This window comes from Argentina silus (genome assembly GCF_951799395.1).
Source record: "Argentina silus genome assembly, chromosome: 22".
NCBI lineage: Eukaryota > Metazoa > Chordata > Actinopteri > Argentiniformes > Argentinidae > Argentina > Argentina silus.
In genome coordinates, this window is record NC_139676.1 from 14,185,762 (window position 1) to 14,212,907 (window position 27,146).

A 27,146-nucleotide genomic window follows, 5' to 3' on the forward strand; every position below is an offset into this window, starting at 1 on the left:
AAATTGGTGTTTGTGTCAAAATCACAGAAGGGACAACCAGTGATCCTCAGATTAGAGTCCTCCTCCTCCTCCACATCCACAGGCGGCGAAATCACAGGAACTGACAGCAACAGCAATATTCCTACAAAAACAAATGATAAGTTTAAGTCTGTCGTCTCTCATCCTAAAGCAAGTTATGTGCGTCTGTTGTCAATCAACTTGGTCACAATGCAAATAGTCACATTCAAATGATACAATTATAACAGTAATCAAACAAGTGTTTCAATGTGAAAAATGCATTAACAATGAATACAATTAGCAGGGAATAATGCTTTCACCCGGTACTTTTTAGTACTTTTTAACTACCTTCTTAATACCAGATGGTAAAGTAAAGGGTTAGCAAACGTTTCTACTCAAATGATAATAGGCAAGTTGATTTATATGCCACATTTCATACACAGAGGCAATTAAAAGTGCTTCACATAAAACAGATAAAAAGGAAAGATCATAAAAATAATAATAAAAGACATAAAAAAGAATAAAAGTCACAGTGCATTTTAGGGTCAGAGTGCAAATATTAGCAGCAATGTAGTTTTCTTTACCTTAAAATACCAGTTAACTTAGGCAATTTAAGGCAAAGGCGAACAATTTAAGGCAAAGGCGAACAATTTAAGGCAAAGGCGAACAATTTAAGGCAAAGCTCTTTCATCCCATTTTTGAAAGTAGCCAGAGTTGGGGTCTAAGATCTAAGATCTTCCGGAAGTTTGTTCCAGCCATGTGTGGCACGAGTTTCAAGTTCAAGTTTCAAGTTTATTGTTACGTCTCATACACGAGTGGGCTCGGTTCCATGACAATGCAGCATACAAAATACAAATAACACAAATAATACAAATACGCAGTAGTGCAATGATACAGCGATAATGATGCGACACAGTGATATTGAAACAATCCAAATAAAACTTACTTTCCCGCAAACCACAGAGCGGACTGCTGCTCTGCACTGTCCCAGTGGGATGTCCTGTTGGAACAGTCGTCTGTGGAGCGTCGCTGTCGTCTATGGTGGCGTTGCGGTGCCGTTGAGCTCTGTGGTGGCGTTGCTGTTGTGAGGCGTTATTCCTTCTCATCCACACTGACTGGCCGGTCTGTCTCATTGTGGACCTCTTTAGGCATGGGCGTAGGAGGGGACCAGCGCTTGGCGGGGGAACTATGTAACACACTCGCCATACACACACACACACACACACGCACTTATGCGTAAATTAACAAAACAGTGAGACTTTGTGTCTTGAGACTGTTAAGGCCTTAACAAGTGCCAGAGCAACACTGTGTGTGTGTGTGTGTGTGTGTGTTGTTTTCTTCTTGGGGCATATTTTCATATATATCTCCCTTCTTTCTTTCCCCATCTCTCTCTCTGTCTCATCCACATAATATAGTTACAGTATGCACAGACATGTAAAAACAGACCTCTCCCTTCTGTTACTCGCGAACGTCTGAAGAACCAAATGACGGCACACAACTGAGACGGTTATATAGCCCGAAGGCGTATTTATTAATAATAATAATAATAATAATAATAATATAGGGAGAGGGGTAGTGGAGAGAAGGATAATCCGAGGGGTCGTCGGGGTCCGGTAATAGGAGATTCAGTAGCTGAGGGGTCGGGGAGAGAAGGATTATCCAAGGGGGTCGTCGGGGTCCGGTCCAGGGTTCGGTAACGGGGGAATCCAGTAGCAGAGAGGGGTAGGGTCCGTGGAAGGGGATAACAAGGGAATCCGAGGGAGACGAGGGTTCTGGAGGGGCACAGGAGAACAAGGTTAACAAAATACTAGGAACACGTAGGGATATTTGCGAGGGGCTGAAGCGTCTGCAGGTTACGTAGAAGATTACCCTTGACACAGTACGTTCTGGCACTGTAGTGGAGTTCAGGCAGAGTTCTTGTAGGGAGGTGATTGCCGATGGGTTGCAGGTGTGCTGATGGGTGATAGGAAACAGGTGCGCTGTCGACCGGGAGTTGGACGCTCCAGAGATGATCGCCGTGGCCTCAAGGTGGTGCCAGAGGGTTCTTAGGGGGATGGACGGTAACGCCTTCATTCTTTTGGCTGTTTTCTGCTCTCACAGCACACCGGGTGAAGGAAAGGCCGTGTTTGCCTTTGTGAGTCACATCGCACTCTAAACACTTCCTGTTTTTACTGACAGTAGGAGCGAGAGTTGAAGTCACTCCGCGACACACTGACGAACGCTCGTATCTGTTCCCAGAGAGGTAAGAATCACACACTCCGTTAAGGCTACATGATGTTTATCATTTTTTTCATTTCATTTTTTTTTTTTTTTTTTTTTTAATTTATTTACAACTCAGCATAGTTTTGTTGCCGCATGTTTGAACAAAGTCTATTGCGTCACATAATTGAACCGTGATGAAGACGTGATGAAGAGTTTTCGGTTTGGTTCAGATTGGGAGCCAGCTACTGTGAGATGAAACAAAACGTAGTCAAGTACACATATTCAGCTCTGGATTAGAAATGTCATAGTTTGAAATAAATCATGGTGTTGATTCCTCTGGAGACTTTGAATACATTTGGCATGGTTAACAAGCAACAGTAACAAAAAATACAGAGTAAATAAAGTGTTTAATAACTAACTGGTTATAACTAACTGGGTTCATAGAGAGGGGGATGGAGGAAGGAGGGTGCCGGCATGAAAAGTAGGAGATAGGAAGGAGAGAGGGAAGAGGGGACCGCCACAAAGAGAAGAGAAGAGGAGGACATGTCCAACCACAATTGTGGTGAAACTCCCGTTGACCAAAGGTGAGACGGGAGCTTAAATACTTCCTTGTTAGATTAGATTCAACTTTATTGTCATTGTGCAGAGTACAAGTACAGAGACAACGAAATGCAGTTAGCGTCTAACCAGAAGTGCAGAAAAGTGCAGTGTGAACAGTATATACAGGTAGTGCAATATAAGCAGTATATGAGCTGTATAAGTAGTGCAGTATAAGCAGTATATGTAATAACAGTGACATTATAAGCAGAATAAATATAGAATACAGTATGAACAGTATAAGCAGTATATGAGCTGTATAAGTAGTGCAGTATAAGCAGTATATGTAATAACAGTAACATTATAAGCAGAATAAATATAGAATACAGTATGAACAGTATAAGCAGTATATGAGCTGTATAAGTAGTGCAGTATAAGCAGTATATGTAATAACAGTAACATTATAAGCAGAATAAATATGGAATGCAGTATGAACAGTATAAACAGATATGTACAGTATGAACAGATATGTACAGTATGAACAGTATGAACAGATATGTACAGTATGAACAGATATGTACAGTATGAACAGTATGAACAGTATGAACAGATATGTACAGTATGAACAGTATGAACAGATATGTACAGTATGAACAGATATGTACAGTATGAACAGATATGTACAGTATGAACAGTATGAACAGATATGTACAGTATGAACAGTATGAACAGTATGAACAGATATGTACAGTATGAACAGATATGTACAGTATGAACAGTATGAACAGATATGTACAGTATGAACAGTATGAACAGTATGAACAGATATGTACAGTATGAACAGTATGAACAGATATGTACAGTATGAACAGTATGAACAGTATGAACAGATATGTACAGTATGTACTGTCCTGTCCTGTCTTGTAGAGCCGGGATGAGGGAAGGGAGGTCACGAGTGTCCAACGAATACAGAATGGGTAAAACCAGCACCCAACCAGTGTCTACATATGTGAAAACCTACCCTAAAAACCTATCTCCAAATAAGTACGTTCTGGGGGATTGTTTCTGCAAACCTGGAAATACGATCTGGGGGATTGTCATACCAACGTCTGACTACCTGTTTTGACGTAAAATACGTAAAAAAATAAATAAAAAAAAACGTAAGATACGTTGCGTTGGTTTGCAGAAATGACCCCCCAGAATGTAATAAAAACAAAAATTATATATATATATATATTCATCATATATATATATGCCTTCTGGCATTACGACTGCCTATGGCCCCTTGTGTGAGCATTGATTACTTTGTCTTATGATGACTGATGGATAGATGATTCACTTACTCAAACAAATGTATTTGTTGTAAGTCGCTTTGGATAAAGGCGTCTGCTAAATGCCATGAATGTAAATGTAAATGTAGTCATTTGGAGACTGGGTTGGCGAAACCAGCGAATGTTTAAGGTCCTAAGACAATGACCCCCTATGATGTCACCTGGGGTATTTAAAAAAAAGAATTCAGTGATTTTCACTGCTGCAAATTGCCCCTGGCTGGAAACCTAGTAGTTTTGGAATTATTGTTCTTCTTATCACCCCCTATGATGTCATAGGAGGTTGTTTCCTGAGGAACATTTCATCTTATCTTTTGGACGATTCAGAACGTAGATTAGTGTCATGTTCACATGTAGACATTGGTCTTGTGCTGGAGATAAAAAAATTTTTTTTAAAAACATAATGAGGTTAAAAAGGGGTAAAGTGTCCCTTTAATGGTCAACTATAATTATCCAGTGATGTTAAATATTTTCATTTCAAATTGTGTTGTGCTGTCTGACATTACACCACTCTAGTACTTTAATTCACAAGAAATGTCCGGAATAACTCTTCTTCTCTGCGTGGAACCCAATATGTTTCAGGTCCTCCCACTCTCTTGACAGACTGGATGTGAGGGACTCCACTGAGATGGAGAAGAGAGGAGAGGAAAGAGGTAAAGCTGTGCCTCTGAAGCGGAGGTGGAGACACCTGGAGGTGGAAGTGTTGTAGTACTGGTTACCTGTTCACCAGAGCCCTGCTGTTGCTCTACTGCAAACTGGTTTGGAATGCCGAGGGCCGTAAGCTTCTCTGTTCCAATTCTAACCTGTACAAGTGATTTACAGTAACTTACCTGACTTTGTGTGTGTGTGTGTGTGTGTGTGTGTGTGTGTGCGCATGCGCTCTTGTGTTAAAAAAAAAGATTCATGTATCAGTTTGATCATTTTTCAATAAATTATAAAATGTTCAAAGCAAGAGGACAGTGCCACCCTCTTCAGGTCACATGTCTGCTCAGCAGCTGTTTTGGGAATTGCTCGCTCCCCGGAATGTCCCGCAATTTGACTTGATTTTGGGATAAAACTGAATGTAAAGCTATATTGTGACAATGTCTGTGTAGACATTGCTATCGGCCTGCAAACACAATTGCATTAAAACGAATGAATCGATCCAATGATACCGTTGATACTGTAAACGGGGGGTGCACTAGTGAAGTGTAATTATGTTAAGACCAAGGGAGCACGTTAGGATCTTAGGGTTAAAATAAAAAATGTACAGTAATGCAAAACATATTTAAAAAATGGTTAGTTGCCAATTAAGTGTCATTTGTTTCTATGTGTCAAAACAGTAGACCACCACATGGAGGGCAGGCCAGCTCCTCTCCGGTGTTCCAACGTGGCTCAGAATGGAGCAGTCATCGTTGCGCCAGTCTTACATAACGTAACTGCTGCTGGAGACGTTAACATCAGTGTCACACTGCCGCCTCAGAAGAAAGGTAAAGCCTCTAGGACTGTCCCACCCTCTCACACAGCTGATGGTTAAGTTAACATCTGCTATTGTGATTTAGTGAAACAAATACTGGCCACCTTAAATGACACTTGTGTATTCTGTGTCCATGTCTTCCCAACTGCACATTATTATTACAAGTCATGGTGAAGTCACACATCTATCAAGTAACCCTTAAGCCCGACAGACACTGTGCGATTTCAGTCACAACCATTTTATTATTTTTGTGATGTAAAATGGAACTTTACGTTGCACACTCTTGGAATTATGTAGTAAACAAAAAAGTGTTAAACAAATCAGAATATGTCTGGGAACTCCTTCAAGATTGTTGGAAAACCATTTCAAGTGACTACCTCATGAAGCAGAGAAGGAATGCCAAGAGTGTGCAAAGCTGTCATCGAAGCAAAAGGTGGCTACTTTGAAGAATCTAAAATGTAAAACATATTCTGGTTTGTTTAACACTTTTTTGTTTACTACATAATTCCATATGTGTTCCTTCATAGTTTTGATGTCTTCAATATTAATCTACAATGTAGAAAAAAATAAAAATAAAGAAAAACCATTGAATGAGAAGGTGTGTCCAAACTTTTGACTGGTACTATATATATATATATATATACATAACACTTTTTTGTATATATATAAAATAGAGTATTGGTACTTTGAATTCACACTTTTTCTTTTCACTGTATCTCATGTTACTCTCAAGTTGTCTCTCAAGTGTTCTCGTAGACTTTACTTTACTTGACTTTTTATCTGGCCCTTTCCTTTGCAGAGTGTTCCAACCTGCAGAGGGTGAAAGAGGAACATAAAGCCAGACACAGAGAGAAGTATAGATTCTTGTCTGAGGGTACTGAGGGGAGGAGTCAAATTCCCCTCGACAGCATCTACACAGAGCTCCACATCACAGAGGGAGAGAGTGAAGGGGTTAATTCTGAACATGAGGTTCGGCAGATTGAATATACAACCAGGAGTAAAACATCACCTGACACTCAAATCAACATCGATGACATCTTCAAGCCTTTGCCAGGAGAGTCAGAAAAGACAAAGCTCTTACCTGGACAAAAGAGAGAAGAGCAGACAGTCAGAACTATGCTGACCAAGGGCATCGCTGGCATTGGAAAAACAGTCTCTGTCAGTATGTTCATCCTTGACTGGGCAGAAGGAAAAGCCAATGAGGATATAGATTTCATCTTTGTGCTGCCTTTCAGAGAGCTGAATTTGACTGATGATGATCTGAGTCTTCATGGACTTCTGAATGACTTCCATCCTGAACTTTCAGAGATTGAAGACGCAAACGTATATGCTAACTGTAAGGTTTTGTTCATCTTCGATGGTCTGGATGAAAGCAAACTTAAGTTAGATTTCCCTAAAAACAAGAGGGTGACTGATGTTACAAAGACATCATCAGTGGACGTGCTGCTGACAAACCTCATCAAGAGGAATATGCTCTCCTCTGCTCTGATCTGGATAACCTCCCGACCAGCAGCAGCCAAACTTATCCCCCATACCTACATCAACCGGGTGACCGAAGTCCGAGGGTTCAGTGACCAACAGAAAGTGGAGTACTTCAGGAAGCAATTCAGAAATGACGAGAACCTGGCTAACAGAATCATCTCACATGTACAGAAAATGAGGAGCCTCCACATCATGTGTCACATACCTATCATGTGTTGGATTACTGCTATGGTTCTAAAGCACATGTTGAGTGGAAATGAGAGCGAGGAGGTCCTCAAAACTCTGACTGAGATGTACATACACTTCCTGCTCATTCAAACACAGCTGGCAGAAGACAAATACCAGCAGGAAAATGATATGGATACACAGAGGATCCTGGTTCTGAAACTAGGGCATTTGGCACAGAGATCCTGAAGGAGGAGTATGGTATGTACAAAAAGAAGGTGTACTGCTTCGTGCACCTGAGCTTTCAGGAGTTCCTTGCTGCTGTGTACGTGTTCCACTGCTGTGTGAGCAAGAACATCAAAGCACTGGAGTCTTTCCTGGAGGATGTGTCTGCAGAGCTTCCCTTGCATGAGTTGCTGAAGAAGGTGGTGCGTAAATCCCAAATGAGTAAGAATGGACACCTGGACTTGTTCCTCCGCTTCCTTCTTGGCATCTTGCTCGAGTCCAATCAGAAACTCTTAGAAAGCCTACTGCCAAAGGCAGAGAACAGCTCAGAGAACAGTTCAGAGACTGTTGAGGAAATGAGGAAATACCTCAGGAAGCCAGATGCAGAAGATACCCCACCCGGCAGGTTCATCAATCTTTTCCTCTGCATGAACGAGATGAAAGATCGTTCAGTACATGAGGACATTCACCAGTTCCTCATGTCCCAAAAGCGAGAGGAAGACAATCTCTCACCTGATCACTATACCGCGCTGGCCAATGCACTTCTCATGTCAAAGGGTGCTCTGGATGAGATCAACATGAGGAAATCCATCATACCAAGTGAAGGCTGTGAGAGGCTGATTCCAGCTATGTGGAATTTCAAAAAGGCAAGGTAAGAATTCACGTCAAACAAACCATGAAGATGTCACCTGAAATGTGTAAGGAAGAGATGACATTGTTTCAAGGTTTATAAATATGCAGGTGGAGGGGGCGGTGGAGGGGGTTAAGGTGGGAGGTGGAGGGGGGTTGGGGAGGTGGAGGAGAGGTGGAGGGGAGGAGGGGGGGGGGGGGGTTGGGGTGGGAGGTGGAGGGAGGGTGCAGACTGTTGAGAGTCATTTAAGCAATGGTGAGGGGTTCTTAGTTGATGCATGACTCAACAAGCAGTTAGTGAAGTGTGTTTTGTTTCAGAATGTGTTAATATGTATCTGAATTGTATCTGAATGTACCACAGCAGGCAATAATACAACACACAACCTTCACCATGTCAAAAGTTGTTAAGTACAGTATATGACCGACACTTCTGTGGCTCAGTTGGTAGAGCACGGCGCTAACAACGCTTAGGTTGTGATTTTGATTCCCGCTGGGACCATATATACTGAAATGTACGCACTCACTGCAATGTAAGTCGCTTTGGATAAAAGCGTCAGCTAAATGGCATATACTGTATATATATACTTCTGTACCTCATACTCTGCATGAATTATGTTTCCTCTATTTCTTCAGACTGTCTACAATGGATGTCACTGCTGAGTGCTTTGAATCACTGGCCTCCATTCTCAAGTCAGCAGACTCACATCTGAGAGAGCTGGACATCAGCTTCTGTTGCATGTGTGATGTGAATGAAGTGAAGGTCTTGTGTGCTGCATTGACAGAACCAGACTGTAAACTACAGACTCTCAGGTCAGTGATTTTAAAGTGGCCTTTACATGACGAGAACCCAAATATGTGACAATTATTAGACAGTTTGTCAGGGTGAAATTGTCATGTTCTCTGATACATTATTTAGATAATTTTATGAGGTACCTACCTGCAAGTTACATTTACATTTACATTTACATTTATGGCATTTAGCAGACGCCTTTATCCAAAGCGACTTACAACAAATACATTTGTTTAAGTAAGTGAATCATCTATCCATCAGTCATCATAAGATAAAGTAATCAATGCTCAGACCAGGGGCCATAGGCAGTCACAATGCTAGAAGCAGCAGAGAAACTTGTACGGGGGGGTAGTGGGGGTGAAGAGGTCTTCAGGAGGGACCGTTAAGATGTAAGTTCAGGGACGTAGACGTAGTAACACAGTTAACACATTTTTTTTACAGTATATAGTAATGTTGACATGTTGTTGTAATACTTGTCATCTTCACTTGCGTCCAGTGTTTACCATTTGTTTTAACCACTACATTGTTTTATAGGTATGAATACTCCATGCCATCACACTTTATGATATACTGTATATCATATTACATATGTTATTATGTATTATACATATGTTATTATATATTATATATTATTATCTTCTCTCTTTCTGCAGACTGTCTGATCTTAAACTCACCCCTGCGGGTTGCGAATCACTGGCCTCCGTTCTCCAATCAGCAGACTCGCCTCTGACGGAGCTTCACCTGAAGAAAATCACATGGGTGGATGGAGACAGACTGAGGGTTCTCTTTGCTGCCCTGAAAGATCCACGCTGTAAAATACAGACACTAAGGTCAGTAGTTTTGTGTGGGGTATTCACATGATGAGAACCCAAAGACTGATATGTTTTTGTACAGTAAGAGGTCAGATTTGTCACCAGCCATAGTGGCTTTCTTTGCAGAATATGTATTAGTTTTCAACTAACAAATAACAAATAGGTTACTCTGTCTTTAACCCATTGTGATATTGCTCTCTTGTGCATGTGTTGCTTGTCACTCTAGTCTACTTGTTCCTCAGCTTTCACAAGGTGTTTTAATCTCTCATTTAGTTTGAGCAGCTGTTTCCTGACAGAGAAGTCTTGTGAGGCATTGGCCTCAGCTTTCAGCTCAAACTCACACCTGAGAGCGTTGGACTTGAGTGACAACGATCTGGGGGATCCAGGAATGAGGCTGCTCTCTGCTGGACTGATGAGTTCAGACTGTAAACTGGAGATATTGAGGTCAGTACTCTATGATAATATATGATTAATGCAACTATATGATTAATATACCCTTATATTGCAGTCTAACGCCGTATTCAGATGTGATTAGTTTTTACAAAGGTTAATCGCTAGCAATTTATCATAGCCATTTTGCAATATTTGAAAATCTACACACTGGACCATTAAAGTCAATAATATATTAATTTATCTAAGATAGTGACTTAAATGGACTAAACAAACATTTAGCTTAGCATTTTACATGTCTGCCCCCAGGGAAGCATGCAACAGTCCATTGCAATGTTTAAGTTTATATATCTTATTCAACTAAATGTTTTGATAAAGTCAGTGATAGATCTGAGTTCTGTTGGTAAAGTCCTGATGACCTCTCGCTACAGGCTGTCATCCTGTAGAGTCACAGAGGAAGGCTGTGCTTCTCTGGCTTCAGCTCTGAGGTCAAACCCCTCCCACCTGAGAGAGCTGGACCTGAGCTTCAATCACCCAGGAGAGTTAGGAGTGAAGCTGCTCTCTGACAGACTGGAGGATCCACTCTGTCGACTGAAGGAACTCAAGTTAGTATTGGCAAATTGACAATTGCTCTCTTATTTGACCCTCAAACATTTCTGAGCAATTTGTTGTGGAAATGATGCATTTTGTGGACAGAAATATGCATAAGTGCATAAGATCAGGCGCTGTAGTAAACTGGTACTGGGAAATGAATTGGCCATCCAGCAAGAGGGTTTGAGTAATCCAGCAAGAGGGTTTGAGTAATCCAGCAAGAGGGTTTGAGTAATCCAGCGAGAGGGTTTGAGTAATCCAGCGAGAGGGTTTGAGTAATCCAGCGAGAGGGTTTGAGTAATCCAGCAAGAGGGTTTGAGTAATCCAGCAAGAGGGTTTGAGTAATCCAGCAAGAGGGTTTGAGTAATCCAGCAAGAGGGTTTGAGTAATCCAGCAAGAGGGTTTGAGTAATCCAGCGAGAGGGTTTGAGTAATCCAGCAAGAGGGTTTGAGTAATCCAGCAAGAGGGTTTGAGTAATCCAGCGAGAGGGTTTGAGTCATCCAGCAAGAGGGTTTGAGTAATCCAGCGAGAGGGTTTGAGTCATCCAGCAAGAGGGTTTGAGTCATCCAGCGAGAGAGAAGGAACAGTCACCTCCGTGTGGTAGAGTTGGAGTTGGCTTGCAAGAGGGTTTGAGTCATCCAGCGAGAGAGAAGGAACAGTCACCTCCGTGTGGTAGAGTTGGAGTTGGCTTGCAAGAGGGTTTGAGTCATCCAGCGAGAGAGAAGGAACAGTCACCTCCGTGTGGTAGAGTTGGAGTTGGCTTGCAAGAGGGTTTGAGTCATCCAGCGAGAGAGAAGGAACAGTCACCTCCGTGTGGTAGTGTTGGAGTTGGCTTGCAAGAGGGTTTGAGTCATCCAGCGAGAGAGAAGGAACAGTCACCTCCGTGTGGTAGTGTTGGAGTTGGCTTGCAAGAGGGTTTGAGTCATCCAGCGAGAGAGAAGGAACAGTCACCTCCGTGTGGTAGAGTTGGAGTTGGCTTGCAAGAGGGTTTGAGTCATCCAGCGAGAGAGAAGGAACAGTCACCTCCGTGTGGTAGAGTTGGAGTTGGCTTGCAAGAGGGTTTGAGTCATCCAGCGAGAGAGAAGGAACAGTCACCTCCGTGTGGTAGAGTTGGAGTTGGCTTGCAAGAGGGTTTGAGTCATCCAGCGAGAGAGAAGGAACAGTCACCTCCGTGTGGTAGAGTTGGAGTTGGCTTGCAAGAGGGTTTGAGTCATCCAGCGAGAGAGAAGGAACAGTCACCTCCGTGTGGTAGTGTTGGAGTCATCCAGCGAGAGAGAAGGAACAGTCACCTCCGTGTGGTAGTGTTGGAGTTGGCTTGCAAGAGGGTTTGAGTCATCCAGCGAGAGAGAAGGAACAGTCACCTCCGTGTGGTAGAGTTGGAGTTGGCTTGCAAGAGGGTTTGAGTCATCCAGCGAGAGAGAAGGAACAGTCACCTCCGTGTGGTAGAGTTGGAGTTGGCTTGCAAGAGGGTTTGAGTCATCCAGCGAGAGAGAAGGAACAGTCACCTCCGTGTGGTAGAGTTGGAGTTGGCTTGCAAGAGGGTTTGAGTCATCCAGCGAGAGAGAAGGAACAGTCACCTCCGTGTGGTAGAGTTGGAGTTGGCTTGCAAGAGGGTTTGAGTCATCCAGCGAGAGAGAAGGAACAGTCACCTCCGTGTGGTAGAGTTGGAGTTGGCTTGCAAGAGGGTTTGAGTCATCCAGCGAGAGAGAAGGAACAGTCACCTCCGTGTGGTAGTGTTGGAGTCATCCAGCGAGAGAGAAGGAACAGTCACCTCCGTGTGGTAGTGTTGGAGTTGGCTTGCAAGAGGGTTTGAGTCATCCAGCGAGAGAGAAGGAACAGTCACCTCCGTGTGGTAGAGTTGGAGTTGGCTTGCAAGAGGGTTTGAGTCATCCAGCGAGAGAGAAGGAACAGTCACCTCCGTGTGGTAGAGTTGGAGTTGGCTTGCAAGAGGGTTTGAGTCATCCAGCGAGAGAGAAGGAACAGTCACCTCCGTGTGGTAGAGTTGGAGTTGGCTTGCAAGAGGGTTTGAGTCATCCAGCGAGAGAGAAGGAACAGTCACCTCCGTGTGGTAGTGTTGGAGTCATCCAGCGAGAGAGAAGGAACAGTCACCTCCGTGTGGTAGTGTTGGAGTTGGCTTGCAAGAGGGTTTGAGTCATCCAGCGAGAGAGAAGGAACAGTCACCTCCGTGTGGTAGAGTTGGAGTTGGCTTGCAAGAGGGTTTGAGTCATCCAGCGAGAGAGAAGGAACAGTCACCTCCGTGTGGTAGAGTTGGAGTTGGCTTGCAAGAGGGTTTGAGTCATCCAGCGAGAGAGAAGGAACAGTCACCTCCGTGTGGTAGTGTTGGAGTTGGCTTGCAAGAGGGTTTGAGTCATCCAGCGAGAGAGAAGGAACAGTCACCTCCGTGTGGTAGAGTTGGAGTTGGCTTGCAAGAGGGTTTGAGTCATCCAGCGAGAGAGAAGGAACAGTCACCTCCGTGTGGTAGAGTTGGAGTTGGCTTGCAAGAGGGTTTGAGTCATCCAGCGAGAGAGAAGGAACAGTCACCTCCGTGTGGTAGTGTTGGAGTCATCCAGCGAGAGAGAAGGAACAGTCACCTCCGTGTGGTAGTGTTGGAGTTGGCTTGCAAGAGGGTTTGAGTCATCCAGCGAGAGAGAAGGAACAGTCACCTCCGTGTGGTAGAGTTGGAGTTGGCTTGCAAGAGGGTTTGAGTCATCCAGCGAGAGAGAAGGAACAGTCACCTCCGTGTGGTAGAGTTGGAGTTGGCTTGCAAGAGGGTTTGAGTCATCCAGCGAGAGAGAAGGAACAGTCACCTCCGTGTGGTAGTGTTGGAGTTGGCTTGCAAGAGGGTTTGAGTCATCCAGCGAGAGAGAAGGAACAGTCACCTCCGTGTGGTAGAGTTGGAGTTGGCTTGCAAGAGGGTTTGAGTCATCCAGCGAGAGAGAAGGAACAGTCACCTCCGTGTGGTAGAGTTGGAGTTGGCTTGCAAGAGGGTTTGAGTCATCCAGCGAGAGAGAAGGAACAGTCACCTCCGTGTGGTAGAGTTGGAGTTGGCTTGCAAGAGGGTTTGAGTCATCCAGCGAGAGAGAAGGAACAGTCACCTCCGTGTGGTAGTGTTGGAGTTGGCTTGCAAGAGGGTTTGAGTCATCCAGCGAGAGAGAAGGAACAGTCACCTCCGTGTGGTAGAGTTGGAGTTGGCTTGCAAGAGGGTTTGAGTCATCCAGCGAGAGAGAAGGAACAGTCACCTCCGTGTGGTAGAGTTGGAGTTGGCTTGCAAGAGGGTTTGAGTCATCCAGCGAGAGAGAAGGAACAGTCACCTCCGTGTGGTAGTGTTGGAGTCATCCAGCGAGAGAGAAGGAACAGTCACCTCCGTGTGGTAGTGTTGGAGTTGGCTTGCAAGAGGGTTTGAGTCATCCAGCGAGAGAGAAGGAACAGTCACCTCCGTGTGGTAGAGTTGGAGTTGGCTTGCAAGAGGGTTTGAGTCATCCAGCGAGAGAGAAGGAACAGTCACCTCCGTGTGGTAGAGTTGGAGTTGGCTTGCAAGAGGGTTTGAGTCATCCAGCGAGAGAGAAGGAACAGTCACCTCCGTGTGGTAGAGTTGGAGTTGGCTTGCAAGAGGGTTTGAGTCATCCAGCGAGAGAGAAGGAACAGTCACCTCCGTGTGGTAGAGTTGGAGTTGGCTTGCAAGAGGGTTTCTGTAGTAGCATCAGTAGTACAACATTTATTATCCCTTATGTGGAAATTAAACATCAAAAGACATTGACTCACACGACACAATACACGACACAATACAGGACACAATACAGGACACAATACAGGACACAATACAGGACACAATACAGGACACAATACAGGACACAATACACGACACAATACAGGACACAATACACGACACAATACAGGACACAATACAGGACACAATACAGGACACAATACAGGACACAATACAGGACACAATACAGGACACAATACAGGACACAATACAGGACACAATACAGGACACAATATACAAACAATTCAGTCAGTTATAAAGTGCAATGGCATAAAATGCAGTGGTGGTCCTTAATTTTTGTTTAAAACAGATATAGCAGCGGGATGAATGACTTTCACTTAGAAGAAGACTGTTTATTTAATTGTTGGAATGTGGTGCGTGCCCACCCCCCCCCAAGACAACACACGTGCAGAACAGAGCTCTGGGCACAGGGTCAGCCATATTCGGCACCCCTGGAGCAGTTAGGTTAAGAGCCTTGCTCAAGGGCACAATGTCAGTGGTAGGCACCTTAGATATGATGCCAGTAACCCTCCAGTCACCAGCTCACATCCAGCTCCCTCCTGAGGTGGGGATTGGACCAGCGATCTGCCAGTGGCTGGCCAGGCTCTCTCACCTCTAGGCTACCTGCTACCCCTTTTGCAAGACTCAGAATGAGATGCTTTCACATATACTGTATATTTTTACAGTTTTAGAATATTATGAGGGGATATACGATATCTGAGTGCTTATGTGCAAGTGTTTCGTACTATGCATGTATGTGAGAGCGTTTCACTAGTGACAAGAGTTTCATATGGGGGTGGGTGAGGATTTCACATGTACTGTACACAGTATGTGCATGCATTTATTTACCTTAATAATGTAAATGTGTAAGAGTTGAAACGTGCGTGGGAGGTCAAGTGTGAATCACGTCCTGTAAGGCCCCCATGTTGGTCTAAGAAAGTCTTGTAGAGCCCCTGCTTCATACACGGGCTGTGTGTGTGTCACTCACTGTCTGTTCCTCTGCCTCTCCCACAGTGTGGATCACAATGAAGAGTTCTGGGTAAAACCACAGCTGCTTAAGAAGTGTAAGTCTTTGTTATGAGCAGTTAAGTTTGGTCAATACACATACACAAACGATTATCACTGACACGCACCCGCTCGCGCACACACACACGCTCACTCACATGCGCACAAGTTTTCTGATTCAGCCAGTTCTCTTTCTTAATACCTCTTGTCTCAACCACAGACGCCAGTGATCTCACACTGGACCTGAACACAGCACACAGAAAACTCTCTCTGCCTGAGGGGAACAGAAGGATGGAGTGGGTTAAAGAGAAGCAGCCGTATCCCGATCACCCAGAGAGATTTAAGACAGAGCAACAGGTTCTGTGCAGAGAAGGTCTGACCGGGCGCCATTACTGGGAGGTGGAGTACAGTGGGGTCGGGGTTCAGATAGGAGTGACATATAAAGGCATCAGCAGAAAAGGATTGGATTCTTTGACAAAGCTTGGATCCTTTGACAAGTCTTGGTGTCTAAACTTCACTGGATTAATTGACTTTACCCACAGCTTAAATGAACAGAATGAAATACTTGTCCAGCTCCCTATCATCCTCTCTCAACCCCAGACCGACTGGCCACACTCCAACCAAACCCCCAGAGCAGGAGTGTATCTGGACTGTCCGGCTGGCACTCTGTCCTTCTACGACGTCTCCTCCGACACAATGAACCACCTGCACACGTTCAACACCACATTCACTGAACCCCTTTACCCAGCGTTCGGGCTTTACGACGATTCCTCACTGTCCCTGTGCCAGGTAGGAGTGGCCTCCAGTGTCCTGGAGGAACACCTGGGTCCCCATGGAAACACGCTCATACTCATGTTCAAACACAACTATGCGACATGATTGAGTGTTGTTCACTCATGTCAGGGGTCATGACCCTACATGTACATTTTGTAAATAAAACTGTTTGTTAAATGTTGTATCATTCAGGAGGACACAACACTCCTGTCTCTATCTGATGATGTCAGAGTTCATCTGAGGAGAAATAAAGGTTTATGTTGAAGGATCAAAAGAAATGACTCTATGATCGTGGTGTATGGTTTGTGTGTGCGCATTTCTGCCTGTGTGTGTGTGTGTGTGTGTGTGTGTGTGTGTGTGTGTGTGTGTGTGTGTGTGTGTGTGTGTGTGTGTGTGTGTGTGTGTGTGTGTGTCTGTGTGTGTGTGTGTGTGTGTGTGTGTGTGTGTGTGTGTGTGTGTGTGTGTGTGTGTGTGTGTGTGTACGCTGACGCAAGGTCTTACTACAGGTCTCTGAACCTCAACCAACAGAGGGCTTTTTGTCAGTAACTGATTGACAGCGTTGCTACTGTATGCAATTGTGTCACCAGTGCTTTCTTTCTTTTTTTTTATGATGTTACAAACTGTAGGTTTTGGTAAGTCTAAGTTTTTGGCTATGTTTCTGATATTTTTCTGATATTTCAGCCTCATAACGGCTTCCTTGACATTCACTGATGTCTCTTTGGTCCTTATGTTGACAGACACCAATAGTAGAATAGTAATAATATATCTGCCATTTAGCTGACGCTTTTATGCAAAGCGACTTACATTTCAGTGAGTGCATAGAATCAAACCCACAACCTCAGCGTTGTGAGCACCATGCTCTACCGACCGAGCCACAGAGGACCACAGTTCCACCACACTACTCCGTCTCTACGCAGCTGATATTAACAATGACCTTCTGACCTGCCAACTTCTCAGTGTGAGAGGCAAAAATGATCAGTTATTCACAAAAGATTCACTCAAGCTTTTTTTTAAATTTTAATTAATGATTGATACATGAGACGCCTACGGTGTAAGTCTTAGTTTATGTGTGTCTTTGTTTCATGTGATTCATTTATTGTTTCCTGTTTGTTTTGTTCCTCAGCTTGTCTCTCGTTTCAGACACTTCACTTCCTGCCCCTTGTGTGTTTCCTGCCTGTGTGATTGTCGACCCCGCCCTGATTGGTGTCACCTGTTCCTCATCATCCTTCCCTGTGTATTTAGTCCGTGTGTTCCCCTGCCCCTGTGTATTTAGTCTGTGTGTTCCCCTGTCTCTGTGTATTTAGTCTGTGTGTTCCCCTGTCTCTGTGCCAGATTGCCTTTGTACCTTGTGTCAAGCGTTCCAGCGATTTTTCCTTGTGATAAGTATTCCTGTTTTTTTTATCCCCGAGTGTGTTTTTGACTTTGCCTTTTTGCCTTCCCCTTATTGGATTATCTGCCTACCTGTTGACTGCCTACCTGTGTACCATACCTTTTTTAAAAGTAAAGACTATTCTATTGGATTTACGTTTTTGTCTCCGAGTCGTGCATTTGAGTCCTCTGCCTAAGTACTCCACTCATTACACAAACTAGTTTCTGCTAAATATGTTTGTAACACGATTCTTAGACACAGAGGCCCTCTACAGGCCGAACGCTGCATGTCCCCCCACAATGTTCAAACATTAAACTGGAATTAAACTGGAATAAACATTCCGGTGAATGTCCAAATCTATGAGTAGAACACAAACCCAACCACCACTATCAAGGCTGCTTATTGAAAAACCATAAACAACAGAGGGAGGTGGATTTATGGCATTGTTTATTGACCAAATATAAATCTTCTAACAAAACATGTATTTATTTTAAACCCATAAACATTAAAAAGAGAGTAGCAATCAAACACACACTATTTCTCATTATATATTCATCAAATAGAAACTTCCACCAAAGACTTCTGTGGACAGCAGAGAAACATTCATCCAACTAGCAGCAAAAGAACGCAGTAACAACACTCAGATCCCCTTTGAACCCAGAAACATCAAGCAAACACACAGCTGTAAACAATAACAGAGAAACAACAAAAAATGTAAGAAAAAATCTTTCCTGAATTTCAATATTACAGTGACATGATGTATTTATTCTACCAACAAATGTTCAGTGTCTTACTGAGGCCTCTAGTGGTCTAACAGGGAAGCACTCTGAAGTATGCCCTGAAGTATGCATCCCAGGTATCAAACCCACAACCTTAGCGTTGTTAACACCATGCTCTACCAACTGAGCCACAGAGGACCACAAATAGACTCGGCTACCGTCTGGTGTTTTACCAACCCAACATCTCTTTAGTACATTCATAACCTTCGCTGAGTCCAACCAATACACCGGCTGCCGCAAACAAAGGAGAGCCAAAGTACATTCCTGCCCCTGTTGCGGCTGTACCAAGCATTGCTGAATATTTACATCGAGACATCTTTTCAGTTTTCAGAATCTGCTCTCTCTCTCTCTCCTCCTCCTCCTGCTGCCGTCTCTTCTTTTCTTCAACCTTCTCCTGAGCCTTCTGGTACATCTCATTGGTGTAGTGGCCTCCTCCATTTCTGGACACCATCTCCTCTATCTTCCTCAACAGGCCTGTGACCTGGGAGCGGTCATCCTTCTCTTTATTGTTGAAGACATGATATCTGCCTCCACAGCTCTCGATGAGTTTTACTAACTGTTTACTTTCTCTAAAAAACTCCTCAATTGTCTTGTTGTTCAGTTGATCTCCGTGTGTGAACAGCACTGTGGTGTAGAGAGAAGCATCTTCTCCAAAGTTCTCCTGGATCCACTTCACGGCGCCCCTCTCCTCCTGTGTGTGCCTCACCCCCAGCCTGACCACCAGCAGGAATGCATGGGGTCCTGGAACTGACATATCGACACATTTCTCTATTTCCACTTTCACTTCTTCCTCAGTCTTTCCTGTATCAAAGAGCCCTGGGGTGTCAATGACATCAATCTTCCTCTCCTCCACGACTCCATCTTCTTTATGACAATGTGCAGTTACAGATTCGGGAGAGACATCCGTTTTAAACGCCTCTCTTCCCAGGATGGTGTTCCCTGTTGCACTCTTCCCTGCTCCAGTCTTACCCACCAGCAGAATCCTCAGATGATCATCGGGCTGCCCTGATTCTGTGGAATAAAATGAAATAAATGGAGGGATGTTCAACAGTAGTTTAGATCACAACAGTAGATTCTACTACAGACTGAAAGGGGGATGAGAAGGAGGAGAGAAGTGTCTGTGTGTATGTGTGTGTCTGTGTCTGTGTGTGTGTGTCTGTGTGTGTGTGTCTGTGTGTGTGTGTGTCTGTCTGTCTGTCTGTGTGTCTGTGTGTCTGTCTGTCTGTGTGTGTGTGTGTGTGTGTGTGTGTGTGTGTGTGTGGAGCTGTACCTTGGCATTGAGCAGTGAAGGGTTGCAGACACAGTAGAACCAGGGAAAGGATCCCCAGAGTCTCTGCTCTTCCTCTTTCCATCTCAGCAGCGACCTTGACCAATCAAAAGCTTCAACACAGACGATGGCACCTGCCCAGATTCTGATTGGCTTTAGATTGACCCAGTTGACTGAGATAAATAAACATACATAAAGTATCTACAGTAAACATGAAAGAGACTCTCCACTGCACTGTCTTCCTGACCTAGATCATATTCAAGTCTTATTCAATCTAACTAGTTTCTGGTGAATATAGAAAAAAGAAATATTGGACTGTGAAACTAATTGACACCAACTGCATACACATTATGACAATAAATAATATTAATTAATAATGTATGATCTTATCCAAGAAGCCCAATTACCAAATGGTATGCAATTTGGTATTGTCATTCTATAATGTAATAGATTAGATTAGATTCTATAATAGGCCTATATAATATGCATTCATCAAGGAACACAAATACATGTACACAGACCTGGCATCAATTACACTTTTCTTAATATGCTTATTAAGAGTTAGTTAAAATGTAACAAATAGAACAGTGATACTGTTCACATACGACACGACATGTTCATAAAATAATTAAAAAAAATCGATAGACATATTGAATACTCACTTCCCTTGAAGTTAAACGACCTGTCTGTTTGGTATCTTGTCTTGACTGGTCACTGGAGCCACACACTGCAAGCTGCAATCACATCGCAAGTTCGGGGAAACGAAAACCTCTGAGTTTCGTTTCTCTGCAGTGGTTCCCAAACCAAACTGTGGGATATGTAGTTTTTAGTCTCTCAAATCTGATACGCTTCACCAGTCTTATAAATTCTCTAAAATGGTACGTTGGTACGTCGTACGTAAAATGGGAAAGAGGCTTGACTATAGTTATCACACTCAATGAAAACAGTTCCATCTTAAAAGTAAAACGCGACTCCTTCTGTTGCTCTTGACTTGTGTTCTCCGAACACAACAAATCGTATCACTTTGGTGAGGTGGGAAAATATATAGATTTTTTTGCATTTCAAAACAACACGCAAGAGTGAGACAAGCAGTTTCAGTCTTCACTCATACACTTAAGAATGCTTGTGCTTGTGATCCTATTTCCTTATATTCTGTATATGTTACGAATCAGAGCTAGTGAACCCAAATGCAGAACACAGAGTCTGGACTCAGGCAGGGCAAGGCAAGATAGCGGGTAGTCCAGGCAGGGGTCGATACACGGGTAGGCAGTTCTAAGAAAGGCAGATAATCCGACAGGGGTTAGGCAGAAGCACAGTCCAGAAAACACCCGTAGATCCGAAACCAGGAATCAACAGACTAGAAATGCTGGGACGTATAGGTATGAGTGGGAAGTACTATGTCGAACTGGTAAAGAGTGGACGGAAAACCAGGGTATAAAACATGGATGGGTGATGGGTAGACAAGCCGCAGGTGTGTCGTTGGCAGGTGGAGGTGATGAGGTGATTGGCTGTGAATCTCCTGTTCTACCACATTCCAAAGGTGTTCTATTAGATTCAGATCTGGTGACTGCTGCCAGTTTGCAAAGTAAACTATTCTTTCTCTCCTCATTGACCTTTTCCTGGGCCTTTTGGTACATTTCACTGGTGTAGTGACCTCCTCCATTGCTCTGTACCATTTGCTCTATCTTCCCCAGCAGCTCTGTGACCTGTGTGCGGTCATCTCTCTCTTTATTGTTGAAGACATGTGTAACAAGGTCCTTTGACACAGAGGCGGACTCAATAGGTGTGGTAAGGGACTCAGTAGGTGTGGTAAGGGACTCAGTAGGTGTGGTAAAGGCAAAACCCGTTTATTAACACTTTTGCTCGTTTGTCTTTCGCACTCGATAATGGCTCCTCGACTTTCCAGTCGAAGCTTTCCAGCCTCTCCTGAAAGCAGAGGGACACACATCTTAAACCATTTCGTTAACGAGGTTTCATTCGCAACAGGTGTGCGACCAAGTCTCACTTCCGCACCTTGGCCACGGTCCTGTAGCACCCTCTACAGGCCGAACGCTGCATGTCCCCCCACCACATGATATGTCCCCCCACAGCTGTTAATGAGCTTCATTAGCTCATATTCATGTTATTCAATCAAATAATTCAGACAAAGAAAACAGCAACGATATGTGTTTTACTGTCCTCATGACACTGTTCATTCTCTAGCAACCTGCATATTTACGGCATTCCATATTTATTCTGCTATTTACTCTAATGTTACTGTTAATACATATATACTGCTTATACTGTATTGCCTATACAGCTCATATGCTGCTACACTGTTCATACTGCATCCTATTTATTCTGTTTATAATGCTACTGCTTACTCATATACTGCTACACTGCACTACTATACTATACTGCACTACTTACTGCTCATGTATTGCACTACCTGTATATACTGTTCACACTGCACTTTTCTGCTTTTTTGCACTTCTGGTTAGACGCTAACTGCATTTCGCTGTCTCTGTACTTGTACTCTGCACCATGACAATAAAGTTGAATCTAATCTAATATACAATCAGTCTTTAGACTCCAGTGAGAATGTGATGTCAAGGTATGATATGATAACTTTCAACACATATTAAATCAGATTATAAAGTATGTAAATATTCTAGTATCACCTGTTCAAACAAGATATACACTCACCGAACACTTTATTAGGAACACTATACTAATACTGGGTAGGGCCTCCCTTTATTAGAACACTATACTAATACTGGGTAGGGCCTCCCTTTATTACAACACTATACTAATACTGGGTAAGGCCTCCCTTTATTAGGAACACTATACTAATACTGGGTAGGGCCTCCCTTTATTAGGAACACTATACTAATACTGGGTAGGGCCTCCCTTTATTAGGAACACTATACTAATACTGGGTAGGGCCTCCCTTTGCTCTCAAAACAGCCTCAAGATGTTGGAAACATTCCTTTGAGATTCTGGTCCATGATGACATGATTGTATCACGCAATTCCTGCATATTTGTCAGGTGCTCTTTCAAGCTGTGAATCTCCCGTTCTACCACATCCCAAAGGTGTTCTACTGGATTCAGATCCGGTGACCGGGAAGGCCACTGAAGAACACGACTGAGGGTACAGTGCTGCTTCGGAGAAATCAGCGGGGCTGATAGAGGATTCGAGAGTATTTCGGCAGCGGCCGCTGTCAATGCTGTATGAAGCCTCTCTAAATTTATTCTAAGTTAGACAGACTAGGGACAGATAGGGTAAGACTTATTTTCCTTATTTTACTTCAAGTACTGTACTATCTATCAGTATTTGGTTTTCTTTCCTTTAACTCTTTGGTAATTCATTTTACTCCGATGTATTTACTTTTGCTTTAATTTCTTTGATTTCTTTTTTACCCCGTGGGTTTACTTTAATGACTTTGCGTCTTCTATTTTTATAGTTTTTTCCTGAAATCACTTTATTGATATCTTGTCCTTCTTTTTACTTGGACTTCTTTTTACTTGGAGATCGGAAGTCATCGGAGTCCCTCGGCTGAGGGTGCGGTGATGACCGGAGTGAGTGAACATATCGGGGGAAGGGGAGAACTTGGAGCACTCGGTTAATAGACTCACCGTAACTACTTTTCATCTTCCTTTGTATTTGTATTATTTTTCCATTAAATCACTTCATTGATATCTTGTATTGTCATGCTGTAATGCTTAATGCTTGAATAAAGAACAACTCTGAAAACCAAGGAAAAGTTGTATTAGATGTATACATCGTATAGTACCACTTGAGATGATGTGTTATCCTCCTTGCTAAACATAAAACGTTAGATTACACTGTGCGTATTGCATCATAGGATCTGAATGGTTATTCTAGCCACTTTATTGAAATATCCCCTTTGGATGAATTGTCCTCATCTATAAATCCAATTCCTGCAACCACACCAACTGGCACTCATAAGAATAGAGCCGTCGTTCAACATTGGGGCTTTCATTGGCTGAGTTCTGATTTTTAGGTCACTTACAGTGCTTAGTATTAAGCGGTAGCAGGGGAAACTGTGGGAAGTAGACGGTTAACAGCAGGATGAGTCTATTCGACACCAGCCTACGATTATCTTTTAGAAACCTAGAAAGTTAAGACCCTTTAGGCTGAGGACTTAACCCGTTAGAAGGAGGGTTGGACCGGTACCCTGTATCGGGTCTATTCACCGGGAGACACGTGTTGCACATCGACGTGAGAAATTCAGTTTCGTTTCTCTTGCAAACAGGCATTTACAGCCAATAAGAAAGTGTTGATAACCCTGTTAGCTTCCATTGTGTCGATATTAGCTAAAGATTGATATCTGAAGCATCTATATAGGCGTGATTAAGGGTTAATGAAGGAGTAATGCACCCTTATATATTGGTTAGAAGTGGGATCCAAATATCATAAAACAGGACCTGACCTGGATCATCTTTAGATCATATTGAATCAAACTGGTAACTGTCTTTAAGCTCTTGCATTGAGAAACCATAAACAACACAGAGATGTCTTTACGTCATTGTTTATTCAACAAATATAAACTCTTCCACCAAAAATATATATATATATATATTTTTTTTTTTATCAGATCCCCTTTAAACCCATAAACATGCAAAACCAAGCAAACACACAGCTGTAAACAATAACTGAGAAACAACAACAAATGTAAAAAAAAAAATCTTTCCTGAATTTCAATATTACAGTGACATGATGCATTGTATTGGATGTGTTATGAGTTAAATCAACCCTGATTCTTTTGAAGATGTTAGTACGGACATTTCTGACGTACTGCAGTCTCTGAGTCCTTGTAAAATATACTGTATCTTGATATCATTACTAATTGTAACTATCATAACTATGGGCCTGGTGATTATACTGTATAACCAATCAAATATCCCAAACAGATTTGAAAGCAGCTAAAGTAGAAACAAACCAGTTAAAAGTTCCATAGTTGTTACAGGTACAGATGCATATTCCAATATGGTTCACTACTCATCCAGTCGTTACTATAGAGCTACTTCATTCTCCTTTTACGACATTATTCTACCAACAAATGTTCAGTGTCTTACTGAGGCCTCTAGTGGTCGAACAGGGAAGCACTCTGAAGTATGCCCTGAAGTATGCATCCCAGGTACCAAACCCACAACCTTAGCGTTGTTAACACCATGCTCTACCAACTGAGCCACAGAGGACCACAAATAGACTCGGCTACCATCTGGTGTTTTGCCAGTCAAACATCTCTTTAGTACATTCATAACCTTCGCTGAGTAAAACCAATCCAGCGGCTGTTATCAACAAAGTAGAGCCCAAGTACATTCCTACCCCTGTTGCGGCTGTACCAACCATTGCTGCATATTTACATCGAGACATCTTTTCAGTTTTCAGAATCTGCTTTCTGATTCTTTCCTCCCTCTGCTGCCTCTCTCTCTCCTCCTCCTCCTGCTGCCGTCTCTTCTCTTCTTCAACCTTCTCCTGAGCCTTCCGGTACATCTCATTGGTGTAGTGGCCTCCTCCATTTCTGGACACCATCTCCTCTATCTTCCTCAACAGGCCTGTGACCTGGGAGCGGTCATCCTTCTCTTTATTGTTGAAGACATGATATCTGCCTCCACAGCTCTCGATGAGTTTTACTAACTGTTTACTTTCTCTAAAAAACTCCTCAATTGTCTTGTTGTTCAGTTGATCTCCGTGTGTGAACAGCACTGTGGTGTAGAGAGAAGCATCTTCTCCAAAGTTCTCCTGGATCCACTTCACGGCGCCCCTCTCCTCCTGTGTGTGCCTCACCCCCAGCCTGACCACCAGCAGGAACGCATGGGGTCCTGGAACTGACATATCGACACATTCCTCTATTTTCACTTTCACTTCTTCCTCAGTCTTTCCTGTATCAAAGAGCCCTGGGGTGTCAATGACATCAACCTTCCTCCCCTCCACGACTCCATGTTCTTTATGACAATTTGCAGTTACAGATTCGGGAGAGACATCCGTTTTAAACGCCTCTCTTCCCAGGATGGTGTTCCCTGTTGCACTCTTCCCTGCTCCAGTCTTACCCACCAGAACAATCCTCAGGTGATCATCGGGCTGCCCTGATTCTGTGGAATCAAAGAAAATAAATGGAGGGATGTTCGACAGTAGTTTAGATCACAACAGTAGATTCTACTACAGACTGAAAGGGGGATGAGAAGGAGGAGAGAAGTGTCTGTGTGTGTGTGTGTGTCTGTGTGTTTGTGTCTGTCTGTGTGTGTGTGTGTGTGTCTGTGTGTGTGTGTCTGTCTGTGTGTGTGTGTGTGTGTGTGTGTGTGCGTGTGTGTGTGTGTGTGTGTGTGTGTGTGTGTGTGTGGAGCTGTACCTTGGCATTGAGCAGTGAAGGGTTGCAGACACAGTAGAACCAGGGAAAGGATCCCCAGAGTCTCTGCTCTTCCTCTTTCCATCTCAGCAGCGACCTTGACCAATCAAAAGCTTCAACACAGACGATGGCACCTGCCCAGATTCTGATTGGCTTTAGATTGACCCAGTTGACTGAGATAAATAAACACACATCGAGTATCTACAGTAAACATGAAACTGCTCCACTTCTTGAGTAAATACCCTACAACAGGACTCTCCACTGCACTGTTTTCCTGACCTAGATCATATTCAAGTCTTATTCAATCTAACTAGTTTCTGGTGAATATAGAAAGAAAATATATTGGACTGTGAAACTAATTGACACCAACTGCATACACATTATGACAATAAATAATATTAATTAATAATGTATGATCTTATCCAAGAAGCCCAATTACCAAATGGAATGCAATTTGGTATTGTCATTCTATAATGTAATAGATTAGATTAGATTCTATAATAGGCCTATATAATATGCATTCATCAAGGAACACAAATACATGTACACAGACCTGGCATCAATTACACTTTTCTTAATATGCTTATTAAGAGTTAGTTAAAATGTAACAAATAGAACAGTGATACTGTTCACATACGACACGACATGTTCATAAAATAATTAAAAAAAATCGATAGACATATTGAATACTCACTTCCCTTGAAGTTAAACGACCTGTCTGTTTGGTATCTTGTCTTGACTGGTCACTGGAGCCACACACTGCAAGCTGCAATCACATCGCAAGTTCGGGGAAACGAAAACCTCTGAGTTTCGTTTCTCTGCAGTAGTTCCCAAACCAAACTGTGGGATATGTAGTTTTTAGTCTCTCAAATCTGATACGCTTCACCAGTCTTATAAATTCTCTAAAATGGTACGTTGGTACGTCGTACGTAAAATGGGAAAGAGGCTTGACTATAGTTATCACACTCAATGAAAACAGTTCCATCTTAAAAGTAAAACGCGACTCCTTCTGTTGCTCTTGACTTGTGTTCTCCGAACACAACAAATAGTATCACTTTGGTGAGGTGGGAAAATATATGGATTTTTTTGCATTTCAAAAAAACACGCAAGAGTAAACTGCTATAATTTGTCTTCCGTTTATATAATTCTCTTCGTTCTTGATCCTGCCTGTCTTTTACACAGTAACCGCTGGTGAACGGTTTACTGCTGCGTCTCGGGCGTGTGGCA

General features: G+C 43.1%; 2 protein-coding genes across 2 annotated transcripts; one reads left to right on the plus strand and one right to left on the minus strand.

Annotated features, from left to right (window-relative positions):
- The first annotated feature begins 2,151 nt into the window (after nt 1-2,151).
- Nucleotides 2,152-16,418, plus strand: LOC310821875 (NACHT, LRR and PYD domains-containing protein 3-like). Its single transcript, XM_083694142.1, is given in 12 exon segments — nt 2,152-2,239; nt 2,644-2,783; nt 4,647-4,717; nt 5,387-5,533; nt 6,320-7,413; nt 7,419-8,044; nt 8,656-8,832; nt 9,466-9,642; nt 9,898-10,068; nt 10,446-10,619; nt 15,386-15,435; nt 15,597-16,418. Coding segments are annotated over 11 exon segments (3,387 nt in total). The 5' UTR covers nt 2,152-2,239; nt 2,644-2,742; the 3' UTR covers nt 16,256-16,418.
- Nucleotides 16,419-17,949: 1,531 nt separating this feature from the next.
- Nucleotides 17,950-26,742, minus strand: LOC310821579 (GTPase IMAP family member 8-like). Its single transcript, XM_083693664.1, has 7 exons — nt 26,614-26,742; nt 25,923-26,092; nt 24,789-25,665; nt 21,446-21,491; nt 21,179-21,322; nt 19,569-19,662; nt 17,950-19,309 (listed from the first exon to the last, which is right to left on the minus strand). Exons 2-7 carry the CDS (start codon nt 26,002-26,004, stop codon nt 18,468-18,470), a joined length of 2,085 nt encoding a protein of 694 aa, XP_083549790.1. The 5' UTR covers nt 26,005-26,092; nt 26,614-26,742; the 3' UTR covers nt 17,950-18,467.
- Between the last annotated feature and the right edge of the window lie 404 nt (nt 26,743-27,146).

What these genes read in the sequence shown, in the direction of transcription:
- LOC310821579 (XM_083693664.1), bottom strand. Translation starts at nt 26,004, where the DNA reads ATGGAAAGAGGAAGAGCAGAGACTCTGGGGATCCTTTCCCTGGTTCTA. An exon ending in ACCAAAAGGCCCAGGAAAAG is followed by an intron (nt 19,663 to 21,178) that starts GTCAATGAGGAG and finishes TGATTGGTCAAG; the next exon opens with GTCGCTGCTGAGATGGAAAG. An exon ending in CTTCACTGCTCAATGCCAAG is followed by an intron (nt 19,310 to 19,568) that starts GTACAGCTCCAC and finishes TTTATTCCACAG; the next exon opens with AATCAGGGCAGCCCGATGAT.